The sequence below is a fragment of the Podarcis vaucheri genome (assembly GCF_965113315.1).
Source record: "Podarcis vaucheri genome assembly, chromosome: 12".
Lineage (NCBI taxonomy): Eukaryota > Metazoa > Chordata > Lepidosauria > Squamata > Lacertidae > Podarcis > Podarcis vaucheri.
The window spans coordinates 53,077,832-53,093,885 of NC_138750.1; the positions used below are offsets into that span (position 1 = coordinate 53,077,832).

The 16,054-nt window shown below is 42.8% G+C and overlaps 1 protein-coding gene across 3 annotated transcripts in view; it reads right to left on the reverse strand.

The window, feature by feature from the left end:
* Positions 1-16,054, reverse strand: part of DPP6 (dipeptidyl peptidase like 6) — a 506,040-nt gene that overhangs the window by 396,358 nt on the left and 93,628 nt on the right. The window contains exon 1 of one of the 3 annotated variants that reach the window (XM_082192255.1): positions 3,459-3,702. The exons of the other annotated variants lie outside the window; for them this stretch is intronic. Within the exon in view, the coding sequence (XP_082048381.1) occupies positions 3,459-3,545 (87 nt within the window). The 5' untranslated portion in view covers positions 3,546-3,702. Of the gene's footprint in view, positions 1-3,458; positions 3,703-16,054 lie in introns of those variants that run through there. 3 annotated transcript variants of the gene reach the window in all.

Below are 16,054 nucleotides of genomic sequence, written 5' to 3' on the forward strand. Positions count from 1 at the left end.
CAAACTGCTAGGTGGGTAGGAGCTGGGACCGAACAACGGGAGTTCACCCTGCCGCGGGGATTCGAACCGCCGACCATGCGATCGGCAAGTCCTAGGCGCTGAGGTTTTACCCACAGCGCCACCCGCGTCCCTAGACACCCGAGACACCTTTAGAGGGTGGGTAATTACAAAAAGTGGGATGTGGGTGGCGCTGTGGGCTTGCCGATCAAAAGGTTGGTGGTTTGAATCCCTGCTTCTGTTGGTGAGCTTCTGTTGCTCGGTCCCAGCTCCTGCCAACCTAGCAATTCGAAAGCACGCCAAAAAGTGCAAGTAGATTAATAGGTACCACTCTGGCAGGAAGGTAAAAGGCGTTTCCGTGTGCTGCTCTGGTGTCGGTGTTCCATTGCGCCAGAAGCAGCTTAGTCATGCTGGCCACATGACCCGGAAAAACTGCCTGTGGAGCGGAAAAACACCAGTTCCTTCGGCCTGTAAAGCGAGATGAGCGCCGCAACCCCAGAGTTGTTTGCGACTGGACTTCACTGTCAGGGGTCCCTTTACCCTTTACCTAATTACAAAAAGTAGTGCCTTTTTTGTGTTGGCACTTAAGCTGTGTCTCTTCAGCCTATCCACCTGATTTCATCTCTTTTAGGTCCCAGGCAAAAGTCCAGATATCTCATGCTGTAAATGGTACTCAATATCATGTGTGTTTGGTTTTTTAAGCTGCACCTTTTATCTCTGCTCCTATTCTGTTTTTACTGATGTTTAATGTTGAAACGTTATGTTAATGTTTTGTATGACTCCCTGTTTGGAAACCATCCTAGCTCTGAAAGGATGGGAATAAATCCAATCTATAAATCGATACAAAAGCCCCCTTTGCTAATATTCATGAATAGTTGTGGTTTAAGGTGGTTTGCTTGCAAAAGTGCAGCTCACATCATTTGGTAGCAAACAAAATACATACCTTCATTAAAAACAAAGTCAGTGCTTTTTATAAACCTTTGCTTTCCTGGGCTGAATGCTAAAACATGCCTCATCAGTTTTTAAACTTTCCACTTGCAGATACATTCTGTCATAAGGTAACATTTCCAACAAGCCAGTTGTAATATGCATTCCAAAACTACAATCATGTGAGGAGTGAACCATGTGCCCACAGGAAACAGCTTTGAATCAGCTCTGTGTACAAGGGAGTAATTAACTTGGAAAATGCTCTGCCCCCCCCCCCGACGCTACGTTTACCTCTGACAAACCTACCTGCTAGCTTTCACTTGAAAAGTACAGTGGTACCTAGAGTTACATACGCTTCAGGTTACAGACACTTCAGTTTACAGACTCCCCTAACCCAGAAATAGTGCCTCGGGTGAAGAACTTTGCTTCAGGATGAGAACAGGAATCGTGCTCTGGCGGCACAGTGGCAGCGGGAGGCCCCATTAGCTAAAGTGGTGCTTCAGGTTAAGAACAGTTTCAGGTTAATGGACCTCCGGAACGAATTAAGTTCTTAACCCGAGGTACCACTATATTTTTAAATCCAATGATTTGGTTTGGTTTGTTTGTTTGTTTTGCAATTAGACCTGCAGGTGACAAATGCAACTTCTGGAAGTAAGGAACTTTCAGATCTATACCAGGTAGCAGGAGAGTGATCTGGGAAAGAAATCCCTCCTCTTCCCCCTTCAATAGAAAAATATTTTATTAGCTGCAAGAGTAATAAAGCAAACCTGCTGATAGCAGGGGATATTACTAGAGTAAAGAGAGACAATAACCACGTTTTAGGCTGCACTGCAGCGACACAAATACACTGGCAATGATTTTTGTCAAATCATCTATCTGCCTACCTCAGTGTAATTTCAAATTATTGGCTGTGAACTACTTTGCCAAGGGAAGCTTTTAGAAAAAAATATGCCCCTGGGGGTTCATCTCGCAGAAACAGCAGGTAAGGAAAGGATTAATATATCCCTGCAGCAAATGCAGCTCTGGAGAGTTCCTTTGTACTGGCCTCCAGCTTAGCCTGCTGCAAAGAGAGATGGGAATTGTGTGTCCAAATGTAAAGGGGAAGCACAAGGGAGGGTGCATGGAGGGGGTGACCTTTCAGTTTAAAGGCAAAGGCTGTGCTCCCCTAGCCTGATCCAAAGGAGCAATCAATATTAATTAAGTGGTGATGCAGTCAATAAAGGTGCTGGGCTTGAGGTTCAGGGGAGTGGTGTTTGGTGAAGTGATTTAGGACTTGGCCAAAGGACTACTCACCGCAGTGCTGCCTTCTGATGGATTGGCCAGTCCTTGGGTGCTGCTTTGCTGCTATGTGACCCTGGGCCCTCCTGTCCTGAGTGCGCCTCACATCTTTTCCTAGCAGCCTCCAGACTGGAGGCTAGGGCTGGCGCCTCAAACAAATAGGTTTGGGTTGATGATTTATCAGGTGAGAAAGGAAGACTGTAATTGACTTCAGAAACCCAGGAGCTAAATTGCTGGCGGAGCTGTTAGAGAAGACAGCAGAGGTATCAAAGAAAAGCTATATATGCCTCTCTGCCTTACCTATGTTGCATGAGAAGAGAGGAGCCCCAAATCGACGGTGTGTGTGCTTGCATACGTGTGCATGTTCCTGTATCACAAAGGATGAGAAGCCCCCCTCTCTGTGGTTTTGTTTCCAGGGTGTGTGCCTGTTTAAAAGGCATGATTTCCCCACCCGCCAAAGCAGCAGCAGCAGCCTTGCGGAAGTACAGAGCAAAATTGCTGATCCAGAGCTTTACAACAAAAAGAAGGCTGTTGCTGTTGTTAGTTTAAATGAATTGAGTAATTCATCTCTCCCTGCTCTCCCCACCTCCCCTCTCCAGTTGCTCAGCGCACCTCTATACATCATGCACTAAATTTCAGCTGACTCCTCGCTTTAAAGCCTTGGGAGGAGAGAGAAAAAGAGAATGGGGAAGGAAAGAAAAGGGGGAGGGGGAAAATGAATTTCCATAGTAATTTGTAGCTGAGCTGAAACAGAACAACTGCAGCCTAGAAATTAATTTATTCCTTCATTCCATGATGTTCTTGTGAGCTCTGAGCTCCTACTCTGTCCTCCACCTTATTAGCATGCACTTAAACACAAATTGAATTCTGAATAATTCCTGTGTCTCTAGCAAAGTTCCTTTCCCCTGGCTTTTCTCTCTCACGCCCACCACACCCACTCCCCCTCCGCCACCCATCCCAAACTGCTGCTGTATTTTCCTGTGCAACACTACAGACATCAGCAAATGCAAAAATGCAAAGGCAAAAAACCCCACAAGTTTAACAAAAAAAAGAGAAAAGTTTTAACTCTGTGTAACGTGCACTCGGTTACTACTACTCTATGCAGACCAAAGGAAACACCCATGCATTCAGGATATGCATTCTTAAGACTGCAGAGAACATAGAATTTATTTTGCAACATTTATTTGTTTCAACAGGGACATTTCTGGATGTAGTGCCTTGGAAACATGCAAACCAATGGAAGAACAGTTACCTACCAGTTTACTGATGGCAGAGGCTGCTGAAGAAAAGGTGGTGCTGGTAGTAGTGGTCACTTTTTGGTGTGCTGATATCATCATTGACATGGTGGCAAAAATGACAAGAGATCTCCTTTTACTCTTAAATCAGATCAAAGCCATGCTCTGCCTTTCCACCATACAAAAAGCTTCTGGATCCTCTCTTGCACTCAGCATACCTTCTCCTTTCCATTAGGAAATCATGCCCAAATAATCCAACATCTTTCTCATATGTGGTTTTGCTCCTCTTCCTCCAGGGCTTTGTAACACCAAGATAAAGTAACCTCTCTCCCACTCCTTCCCAATAGCAAGTCCACAGGAAATTTTTGTGAATGGCTTGCACAAAGATGAAATCAAGCCACTTACAGGCACAACTGCTCGCTTCACCCCAACTTAGCTCTGCAAATTCTCTCTGTGATATCTAGCTAGCTAGATATTTTACAACCCACCCACCGTCTCTCCCCCTTCTCTCTTTTCTCCTCTTCCCCAAGCCCACCGGCTCCAAATGCGGCTTATAGTCTTTGGTTGTGATAAACCCCCAACAATATTTATGCTGTTGCCTTAGCCTGTCGTAAATTATTTCAGCTCCCAGGAAGAGATAGCCCCTCTGGCTCTGCTGGGTATGCCATTTTATTTATGTTGCACTTACATACCTGAATACTGAACTCTGTATTTAAATAAGACAACAAATCAATGCTACAAGGAAGGAGAAAGGGGGAGGGAGGGAGACTAGCAAGTCACTAGGTCTTTCCTTTTCAAAGTGCTGAAATAACAAATAGATTTAAATAAACTGTTGAGCAGGTGAGAAAATATCACTGTTGCAATATAGGGGTGTGCCTCTTATATATCAGAGGGAGTGGGCAGGAGACTCACCATTAACATTTCAGTTAAGTCTCTGCTATGGGTAGTGCATTATCAATGGGGGATAACCAAATAGGATATTGCTATAGTCAGTATCTCCTGCCAACCTAGCAGTTCGAAAGCACGTCAAAGTGCAAGTAGATAAATAGGTACCACTCCGGTGGGAAGGTAAATGCCATTTCCGTGCGCTGCTCTGGTTTGCCAGAAGCAGCTTAGTCATGCTGGCCACATGATCCAGAAGCTGTACGCCAGCTCCCTCAGCCAATAAAGCAAGATGAGCACCGCAACCCCAGAGTCATCCGTGACTGGACCTAATGGTCAGGGGTCCCTTTACCTTTAGCTTTAACAGTCAGTATATCTTTTTGAGCTTGAGCTTCTCAGAAAGGTTGGAGGGTTCCCAGTTGGTTCCATATTATGATGGGTTTGAAGGTGTACTCAGGTGGCAATTTAGACCAACTTCCTAACCACCTCCAAATGCACTCAAGACACCCCTGAAAGCAGCTTCATGCAAGAACATTTCCAGAAAGGTAGCTGTGTTTGCTGGTTTTGCTTCAACAGACTAAAAGCGTTGTGGGACCACGCAGACTAGCAAATTTATTATGGCATAAAGTTTTCATGAAATAGAGTCCACATCTCCAGATGTATGATGCACTATCCTACGCTGGCAAGCAGATATATATTTTACTCTACATTGCAGAGTCCCACAGCTATGTGCATATACACCTGTCAACTTGAGAAAATGCTCCATGTATCTGATGCAGTGGGCTTTGTCCCATGAAAGCTTGTGCCACAACAATTTGCTAGTCCCTATGAAGTACCACAAAAGTGACTGCTGTTTTCAGAGGAAGATTTCCTACACAGGTTTCCACACTTTTGTAGCATGCAATGCAGACACTTGTCTGTTCTCACTTGTGTACAGGCAGCAGGAAGCCACAACTGGCAATGAATTCCCATCAAGTTTACCATGCAGCCCAAATGTTTTGCCATGCATGTTTCCTAAATAATATCTGTTCTTTAACTGGTAAGAATGCAAGAAGCGCCTGCTGGCCAGCATCTTGCTCTCATGGTGGTTATCCTGTGGGAAACTCTAAAGCAGAACTCAGGCACAAGAGCATTCTCCACTCCTGTGGTTTTCAGCAACCAATAATAGCAATGTATACAGGAAAATAGTCTTGTGGGAAGCAGCCCTCAGAGGCAAGCTTATTTCTAGTTTTGCTCTTCCTTACTTGTAATTCTTTAATTCTTGAAAACCACGCATTTGTCACTGGTAAATGAAGGGGAGCTATGAGCTTGCTGGATGTTCGGAGGTGGGCAGAAGGTGGAGCTTAATTACTCCTTAATAGCTTACTTTGTCTCATTTGCAAAATAAAAACTTAACAAAAAAATTACAGTTCATTGTTTTCAGCTGAAATGAGTAGATACCACAGTGTTTTCCTTTGGTCTCAAGAAATGTCACAGCTGTTCTTTCTATAATGAGTTGTGGTGCTGTAATAAAGGGTGGGGCGAAAGCCCTACTTTAGAAACATTTTGTAAAATAGTACAAGGACCCAGGTAAATTCCTCTTGATTCATCTATTTCAGTAACAGAACAGGTGTGAATGCAAATTAAAGAGCTGTCATATAGAAATAACCGTGTGAACCACCAAGAGAAATATCTGAGTGAAGGAAAACCCAATGTATATACTCCTCTTTAAAGAACATTGTAAGAACCCTGTGAGCCCTGCTGGATTAGACCAAAGACTCATCTAGCTAGTCCAGCAGCTTGTTCCCACAATGGCCAACCAGATGTCTATGAGAAGCCAGCATCCAGGAACCAAGTGGCTTTGTCCTTAGTTCAATACTGCCCTCTTGCTTGCATGATAACAGGCTATCATGGCTAGAGAGAACTTGCACTGCACAATGCATTACTTGGGTCATACAGAAAACATGTGTAGCACACTAAAATCAGAAAGGAATTACTTTCACTTGTTTTCCAGAACAATAGGTGCACTAGGATCAGGATTTATTCTTATTGGTCTCTATCTTTCAATAGGAAGAATCGGGTCTGGATACAAATTAAGGAATTTGTCAGATAGCTAGGGATAGATCAGTGGGAAGGGCCACTGAAGCTATGGCTTTAGAGACAGATACGGGAGAGACATGTTTTGTTGCAGCTGGGGCAGATGAAGGTGTCTGGTTCTGCTGATACAGATGTACCATGGGGTATCTTTCCTCTGCACTCCTCCTCTGGCCACTGCTGTGGATCCACGACATGACCGTCTGTCTCCAGGCACTGTGCTCGTCTGCAAGGGATTTTCACACAGCAGGATTGATGCTGCCAGGCTTCTCATTTGCAAACATCTTTGTAACACAGAGTTGGTCTGCCAACAGACCTGGGGATCCTGCCATCTTCCATTCTGCAGCCATGATCAAGCCAGCATAGACGTCACCGAGAGAGGAGTGTGAACATGCTGGGAATGTAGGCTTGGAAGAGCTTGTTTGAGACTCTGTTCCACCATGTGGTGCCCGAAATCTTCCACTCCCAAAATTTGCAATGGCTACTTTCAAAACACAATACCAATTGTTACTTTTCTGAAGAGTATGTGCTTCCTCTTATATATAGCTTTAAAAAAATAATAATTCACAAGGATTATAAAATTTATGCGACTGTATGTGGTTGACAGAAATACAGGCTCTGGGTATAGCACAAAGGGACATGGCGCTGCAAGCTTGCTGAAGCTAACCTGGTCTACGTATGGTCAGTAACTGTATGTGAGACCACCTGGGAAACTGATATACAGCTCCATGAGTTCCATCATAGAATAAAAGCAATATATAAATGCGATAAAATAAATCATATTCCTTAATATGAAATAAAACTGAACGTCAAGAGCAACATTTGCAGAAGGCACAATCTATCAAAGTAATCTTATGTGTAACATTTGAATGAAACATTGCAAAACAAAAAAACCACAACCCTTTCACAAAATCCTTTCCGCCTCCAAACAATCAACCAACACATTCCAGATGAGGCACAAATGCAGCATGGGGGGAAAAATATCTCCGACAGAATAAAACTCATCATCAGTTTTATGACCTATTCCACCCAAAGAGAAATATCTTTATTTTAATACCCAGTTACCCTATGCTTTTTATGCATATAAGCTGCCCATTAAACGAAGCCGTATTGAATGGCGAAAGGGTAATCATAGTTATAATACAAACTTGATTTTTCCAGTTTTGTTTTACTTATTTGGCATGCTGAATTGCTATGGTATTTGACTGCCTTATATTTCAAATGGCTCTGCTCACTTAGTCTCACACAGGACAGGGGCCTCGCACGGTTCATTCATCAGAACAAATTGACACATTAGCAGCTTGGTGCATAACAAATTGACTGGCCATTCCTAATTATCTCTACCTTCACAGTTGTGCTATTCTGAAGAAGGAAAGCATGCCCATTATGAACATACGAAGCTGCCTTAGACTAAGTTCCTTGGTGCATCTAGCCCAGTGCTGTCAATTACAGGTGTGGGGAACCTGTGGCCACCCAGATGTTCTCCAATTCCAGTTCTCATCAGCTGTATCAGGACTTCCGGTCGGATCGCGAGGTGGAAGCAAGCGGGTTTACCCTCCAGAGAGGGAGACCAGCTTCTAGGAGGCAAAAGGGGGTGCTACAAGGGCGACGTAGCCCCCCAACAATCCCCTGAAAGGAGATTCAGGGGCCAGGATCCCGGCGCTGCCAACAAGCGGTTCCCCCGGTCACCAGGTATCCTCTTTTTTAGAGGAGACGAGAGCGACGGGGTAGAAAGGCTGGCAGCGGGACGCCATTGCTAGCCTCCAGAAATGAAGCCCCAAGCTTGTGCACTGGAGCGATCGGCTCTCCAAAAAAAAAAAAAAAGAAATCGAATTGGAAACTTTTAAACAGACTAAAATATTATTAATTTGGACCTAATTCGATACAGATAAGGTGAAAATAGTAGGTCAGCCTTGTCTGGATTACCAAGACTACACAGGGACTATTCTCAGAACGGAACGGAACAGTGAGGGGGTTGTTTTGGCGATAGGATTTCTCTCTCTCATGGATTTTTATTTCTAGATAGCCACTTTCAGGTAATATTGTTCTTGTTGTTTAGTTGTTTAGTCATGTCCGACTCTTCATGACCCCATGGACCAGAGCACGCCAGGCCCTCCTGTCTTCCACTGCCTCCCGCAGTTTGGTCAAACTCATGTTGGTAGCTTCAAGAACACTGTCTGATCATCTCGTCTTCTGTCATCCCCTTCTCCTTCTGCCCTCCATCTTTCCCAGCATCAGGGTCTTTTCCAGGGAGTCTTCTCTTCTCATGAGGTGGCCAAAGTATTGGAGCCTAAGCTTCAGGATCTGTCCTTCCAGTGAGCACTCAGGGCTGATTTCCTTAAGAATGGAGAGGTTTGATCTTCTTGCAGTCCATGGGACTCTCAAGAGTCTCCTCCAGCACATCTGGTTTAAAAGGAAATACACTAGCTTCCATAGTTTTAGACTGCACAACCGTTGTTCACATGGACTGTAAAAACTGTTGTCATGTTTTTGCTTACTTGGTTTTGTCAATTGTGGGAGGTCTGTAGCTCAGTGATTTGCATGCAAGAGATCCTTGGTTCAGTTCGTTGTGCTTCCAGGTGGAGCTGTGGGAAAGCTTCTCCTTCTTTTGGTCCTTCCTGAAACCCTGCAGAGCCACTGCCAATCAGTGTTGGCAATACTGAACTAGATGGACCACAGGCCAGACTTGAAGCTGAACTAAAGTTTCCTTATTACCTGGATTTTCTTGAGTTCTGTTCTCTGTTCTGATGGTTGTTTTGGTTATTATGCTGTTTTAATATTGGTCTAAAGGACTGGAACCATTCTACTGCTTCACTCAGTGAATGGTGGTTCAGACTAAGATTAAATAAATAAGACCAAGCATTCTTCTGGCTTACTTGGTTTGTGGATCACATTTGTAGACATCAACATTTTTTTCTCTTTTAAAATATAAAATTAAAGGTCCCTAAATAAACTTGGTGCTTCAGCCACCTCTAGATCCAAAAGGATCCCTACCTGTGGCGATGTCTGTGGGGTGCTCTTGTCAATCACTGCCAAAGTAATCTTTAATATCTTGATCTTGCAGCCTTGTCTTCCTAAGAGACTTTCTCTAAAGTGCAGAAGTAATCGCCGTCAGAGCTGCCATTCGAACTGTTATCAATCCCTTGGCTTTTCTATTGGACTACTGCTAAGCCTTCCAGCATCTCTTTAAAAATGCAGGGCACAGAGTGGGGTAGCATGTAGCATTCTGAATGCCAGACCGATATTTTTAAAATGCATTCTCCCTCTGCCCACCCATCCCCTAAATATTTATAAATCACAGGAGTTTCAGGTAGCCACTGCCATCGTTAAAAATGGTCCTAGTGACCAATGTCATGTAGGATGAAAGGGACTGAGCAGCCTTCCATATTTTGGGCAAATCCTGCTTGTTATTTTATCTTCTTCTGCCTGTTTTTCTCAGAGGCAAAACAAAAGCTGGTGGCCTTGCAGAGAAGAGAACTTCTCCTTCCCATGATCACTCTTGTACCTCCTTAATTCTGATATTTTGACTTATTTTTATCCTTTCTGTGCAGAGTTGCTTGTACACTAGGTTAGAGACAACCGCAATTTAGTGGTATATGAATTGTTGAGATTAAATAACTGTAATTCAAATAGAACAGAATACATTGTGATCTGCTGACCTTTGTGTCTGCTGTCTGAGATGCTAAATGTTAACTGGCCAATTTCAAGGCTCTCTACCCTTATGCTTCTTTTTCTTTAAAGTGGACTTATGCAATATTAAAGAGAAAGGATGCCCTCTGACAGAGAGACAACTCCTTTGTAAAGTCGGACGCACGGCTACCTTACAGAGATCTGGCTTTGGGGACAGGAAGGCAGGCAGCGGCAGGCAAGTGACCTGCCCACCTCAGGAAAAGGCCATGTGTAGAAAGCAACTGTGACTCAAAGAAGTAGCTTAGTTCCACCCCGAGATTTAGCAGTAAAATACTTCATTCCTACACTCAAACTGAAAATGGCTTTTTAAATACTGGTAAGTTTGCAGACAGATACAATAAGCTTCATGGCAACTAACAGTACTTGGGAGTTGAGTGATCAGATGCATTTGGCTTGGCCTCTCTGGGAGATGCTTAGCAGCAACTGCAATTTTTCAGTTTAGATTTTTCCCCTTTTAGCTGCCTTTTCCACGTCTCCTTTCACCTCTTGGATGCTCAGGAGTAAGCAATGAACTAGATGACTCCTGCTTTAATGGATACTGCTACGTAAATTCCCATCTGCTTTGTCCACAGGCTGAGGAGACAAAAGTAGCAGCAACCTTTGCATTGAGTAAGGGACTGCACAGCAGCCTTCTGAAAAAAGGAGATGCCACCTAATTGTTTCTGCCCAAGGGAACAGAACTAGTTACACCTTTCTCCCGAACAGTTTGAGCTGTCTCCTTCAATCAACCCAGGAGAACTAGCAATAAGCTACTGTTAGATCTTCCAAGAGCAATTTGAAGCAGCAAATCAGCACCTAGAAATGTACAAAACCTTTAAGCAGTAGTGCATTCAGTAGAGGATACAGCCGTAAAGTGTCCGTGTGAGAACTGCCCCCACAAAAGAAGTGGGAATAAAACCTAACTACAAAATCCCGTCCTCTGTACTAAAAAAGCTTGCCCCTAATTCCAGGCATATGGAAGATTACTTCAGTCCTGATTTGTTCACAAGTAAGTACCTCTCCACTTGCTGAAATTAATGTAGTCTCCTTATTATCATAATCATTTCACAGGTCCAGAGCCTGCATTTTGATATTGTGCATTTGCAAAGAAGTGCCAAAGTTAAGCCTTGATGAAACTAAAAAAAATAATAAAAAATGACAGAGCTGACTACTGGTAATGACCTTGAGTGACTCAGTTTTTAAGGTGGGGGATAAAAAAAAAACACTCCAGAGATATAACTCAGAATAGGTTTATAGGACATTGTTTCCAATGAATTTCCCCACTCCAGATACTTCACAAAATTTATTCATGAACTTGAAACGGTAGGGATGCAGTGTGGCACTGGGGATGGCAGGTACTAATAAGTAACTGGACCCCTCACATTGCTGGCTGTGGTGTTCTGATTAGTTTTTGTGTTGAACCTTGCCTGAGTCATTGGATGGCAGAGGTCAGACTTCAATACCTGTGCCACCTTCTGTGGTTAGATGTATACATGTTATGTTACCAAGAAAGCAGCCCCCTCATACACCGTTTAGAGAGGCCATATGTCTTATTTTACAAATGGCACTCCTATATTCCAAGTCTAGCTTAAAGAACCATAATGAGGTTGGGGGAAAACTTAAAGTTGGAAAAATAAAGAACCATAATGAGGGTGCTCAGGGGGCCTTGAAATTGACCATTAACCAGACAGCAGGTTAATGAAACATACAAACCACCTGATCACAGTTCGGTCACATCCATCTCCCACTTCAGTGAAAGGTGTTTCTACTTGACTGTAGCAACTATTTTTCAATTTGCACAAACGCATATAAACTATAGCATATTCAAACATTAAGCAAATCCATGTCCTCTTTTTGCTAATGCATTCTCTTTTTGGAGACACATGTGTAAGTAGCCAGCCTATCTAAAAGGTAAAGGGACCCCTGACAATTAAGTTCAGTCGCGAACGACTCTGGGGTTGCAGCGCTCATGTCGCTTTACAGGCCGAGGGAGCTGTCAGTTTTTCCGGGTCGTGTGGCCAGCATGACTAAGCCGCTTCTGGTGAAACCAGAGCAGTGCATGGAAACACCATTTATCTTCCCGCTGGAACGGTACCTATTTATCTACTTGCACTGTATGCTTTCGAACTGCTAGGTTGGCAGGAGCAGGGACCGAGCAACGGGAGCTCACCCCGTCACGGGAATTCGAGCCGCTGACCTTTTGATCGGCAAGCCCAAGCAGCACAGTGGTTTAATCCACAGCACCACCCGTGTCTCATAACTACAGTGGAGTTATTGCAAAACACATGTGAATTCCATGCTGGCTTTGTTACAGTGAATAGAGAGGGAGGTGATGAAACAAATATATATAATTTAACCACTGTTGGCATTACCAGGTGGCCATGAACATGAACATGAACATGAAGAGAAGGACTGGAGGACATCATCTGTGAGGAAGTGGAACGGAAAATTACTAAAGGGTAGATATAGCTTAAGATTAACTGTGGCAACAGGACATGAGGCCGAATTTTTGTCAACCTGTTGATTAGGATACTATTATTGCAGGATAGCACAGGGAGTAGCTTGACTCTGCTGGTTTTGCTGAAAATAGCATGAAAGAACAGCTGGCAGAAGGGGGACTTCTAAGAGAGAACTATCTAAGGCAATTAGCCTCAGTTTTATTGATTGAAGACAAAGTGACAATGTTTTAAAAAATAATTCCGGGGGGGGGGGTGTATTCAAGGATGCTCTGCCTGTCCCATCACCGAAGCCTCACTTTGGGCTGAGGTCTAGATCTTGTTTCCACCTGAAGATGAGAGACATGGGTCATCCTCTTTTGTTACAGCTGTCCAGAAGACACAATGAATTATTGCTATTTGGGAGTTATCAGCTATGGTAGTTGAATTCTTATGGGCAAATTCACAGCAGTGTAGGATGCCTAAGTTCCTTCTTTGAAACATCATCCCATTACATTTAGGATGGGTGATGTCTCTATTATCTCTTGGGTGCCTCCACTGGACTCCAATTTATTTTTATATGTGTGTTTATTGTTGATGTATTTTGGGAGTTGTTTGCTTTAGGATGCTTCATGGGAAGCAGTAAATAACTAATAGCCTTTATTGCACTTGTAGTTGCTACATCGGGGGAACAAAACTAGTTGTGTGTTTTCCTTTCTGTGGTCTGGATTTTTGTTTCCCAGCCTGTTTAACCCTTACACTGCCCTGTGCCAGTGTTTACAGTGCTGAAATGAATGTGTGAGCTAGAAAAATTGTCAGGGAATCTTTAATCAATAGTGGGAACGGGGGAGCCTTAATACATTACATCATGGTGTAACATAGAACTTGGTGAAAAGTCCTTATTTCAGAATGCTGCCTAGGCATAGAACACTATGAAACAGATGCCAGTTCTTTCCAGCCTCATCAACTGGAAGTTTCCTGTGGCCACATTAATTATTCAACACCTTCCAAAATGGCGCGGGTGAATAAGCTGGGTGTGTGTTTATTATTTGAACAAAATGGGAAGGAAACGAAACACTTTGGAGGACAGGGTGAAAATGCATGGTGAGAACTACCCATGAAAGAAGAGTGGCAAATGAAATTAATGGACTATGCAGAATTAGATAAGATGACAGGAAGGATCCGAAACCTGCGGGACCAGAGATTCTTAGAGGACTGGAGTAAATATCTGAACTATTTGAAAAGCAATTGTAATAAGCAGATGACGCTAGTAGGACTGCAAGAAGTTTTGTAAGGAGGACTGTGCGAAATATTGCAATGAAGACTATGAAGAGAGTTGGACGGTTAAAAGTAATAGAGAAATTAAGAAATGTAGACAAAGTGATAAAGATTGAAAAATCTTCAGATGTGGCCAATGGAAGTCCAAAACATTGTATAAGATAAGTACACACACACACACACATAAATGCATGATGGGTTTGACAAATTAGAGCACTCAGTTGGAAGGAACGACATCAAATTCGTATGTGACCTAACTGAAATATGGCAAGAAAAGCTGAAATGTTTGAATACATAGAGTGTGGGGAAATCTGACAAGACATCCGACATTTCTACTAATGTAGAGTCAGCAATGCAATGCAATCCTGTTAGAAAAAGGAAATTCTATTTTTAGTTGTACGTATTAAGAATAAACTGAATGCAATGGCTGAGAAATAATGGCATCAATGTTCTCAGCATATGCTGCATGTCAACCAGAAACTATTTGGTCACAGATGGAAGTCGATTGACATTTGTTGTTGTTTTTGTCAATGGCTGCCATTCAAAAGCCCTGCTTAGCAGCAAAAAATGCCTGCATCATGCAACTCATTTCACATGGGTGTACGATCTGCACACCTGTTAGCACTGTTCATAGCCGGCAGGGACAGGTGACACGTAAATGCCACATGCATTTATATGTGCCAGGATGGAAGAATATATGTTGAACTTATTATTGCACAGGTGGTATTAAGCTCCAATTTTCTCATATGAAGTAAGTGCAAGGAAAGCCAACCAAACATGTAACTTTCTGCTCTAAATATTTATTATTTCAGAAGAGGAAGTCAACAATGCTTGGATCACCACTGCCTCTTATTAAAACTAAAATAGAAATAGAAACAGAAACACCTACTGTTTGTGGTCCCCGCTTCTCTCCACAGGAATGTTTGCCTGTATTAATGGGCACAGGCCTGATTTTTAAAAGGCTGTATTTATTTATTACTGGTGTATATATACTGTACACCACATTTTAGGGCACAATTAACAAGGGCAGTTTCGGAAAACATAATAACCTAACCATCCAATTAAAATCACATTGCACCCCGTTAAAACTGAACAGTAGCAGTTAAAACATTGGCTGAACTTAATAAAAGCAGCAGAAATTAACAAAAACAACCTATTTTTTAAAAAGAGTTTTACAGTACTTAAAAAAGAATAATCCTAAATCTTTCTAGGGGAGAGAACTCCGTAAGTGTGGGACCTCTGCCAAAAAAGTTGTGCAATAAATTACAGTTTTCACATGAATAACACATAACCATCCAAATTTGCATTTAATTAAGCAAGCCTATGTGAAGTTCATGTAGGCTTGGGTCACTATGACTTTACTTATAAGAACATCCCCATTTACCTGAGCGCGTGCACATTTTATTATGTAAATATCTTCACTTTCCCCAGGACATATGGATAAGTGGAGCTGGACTGCAACAGCTTAGAAAACCTTTGGCCCTCCGGGTATTTGCTGGACTACATATCCCACAATGCCTGCTTATTGCTCATAGTGGCAGGGGATAACTGAAGTTCAGCAAACATGTTAAGCCAAACCTTAGCAGCAGCATGGTTATGATGAGATAGCATGGTAGGGAGGCACCACACAAGAGGAAAAGCAGCAACTACAGTATATTCAACATACATTACTTCCGCGAGAGTGGCTTTGCATTTTGATTTTACACAGGTGCTGAGTGTACCTTTACCGCTCATTGCACAGAGCTGCTTATACCGGGGAAGTTTTGATAGGGAAAACAGGATGTTTAGTGGATTTCCTTTTAATAAGATTAAATTATATGATGCATGTAGGAGAGATTAACGTGCTTAGCCTTTAAAACACAAATCACACTCCCCGAAAAGTCTTAAGAGTTTTGAATTAGAAGGATTTGCAAAGCTGAAGTGAGCTTGTGCATCTGCAGCCTCTTGTTGATTGTGGGATTTAATTAGCCCACTCTGGGTCCTGATTGTGTGTGGAAGGGAGGGGAAAATGTATTTTGCTAATTCACTAGGCTGTTTTGTGAGGTTTGTCTACCTCTCTCTCTCTCTCTCTCTCTCTCTCTTTCGAAAACATGACTGACAGCCTGTTTACAACACATCCCTGATGTCATTCTCCTGATGCTACACCAGTAACAGGATAAACCTCCTTCAGTGGAATCTTTTCTTCCAAGTGCAAAAATGAGAGTGTTAAAGAAGAATTGAAAAGCAAGGTTTCTCCATCTGTGAAATCAATATGCCCAGTTTTGTTGGTGTGTAGCTGCC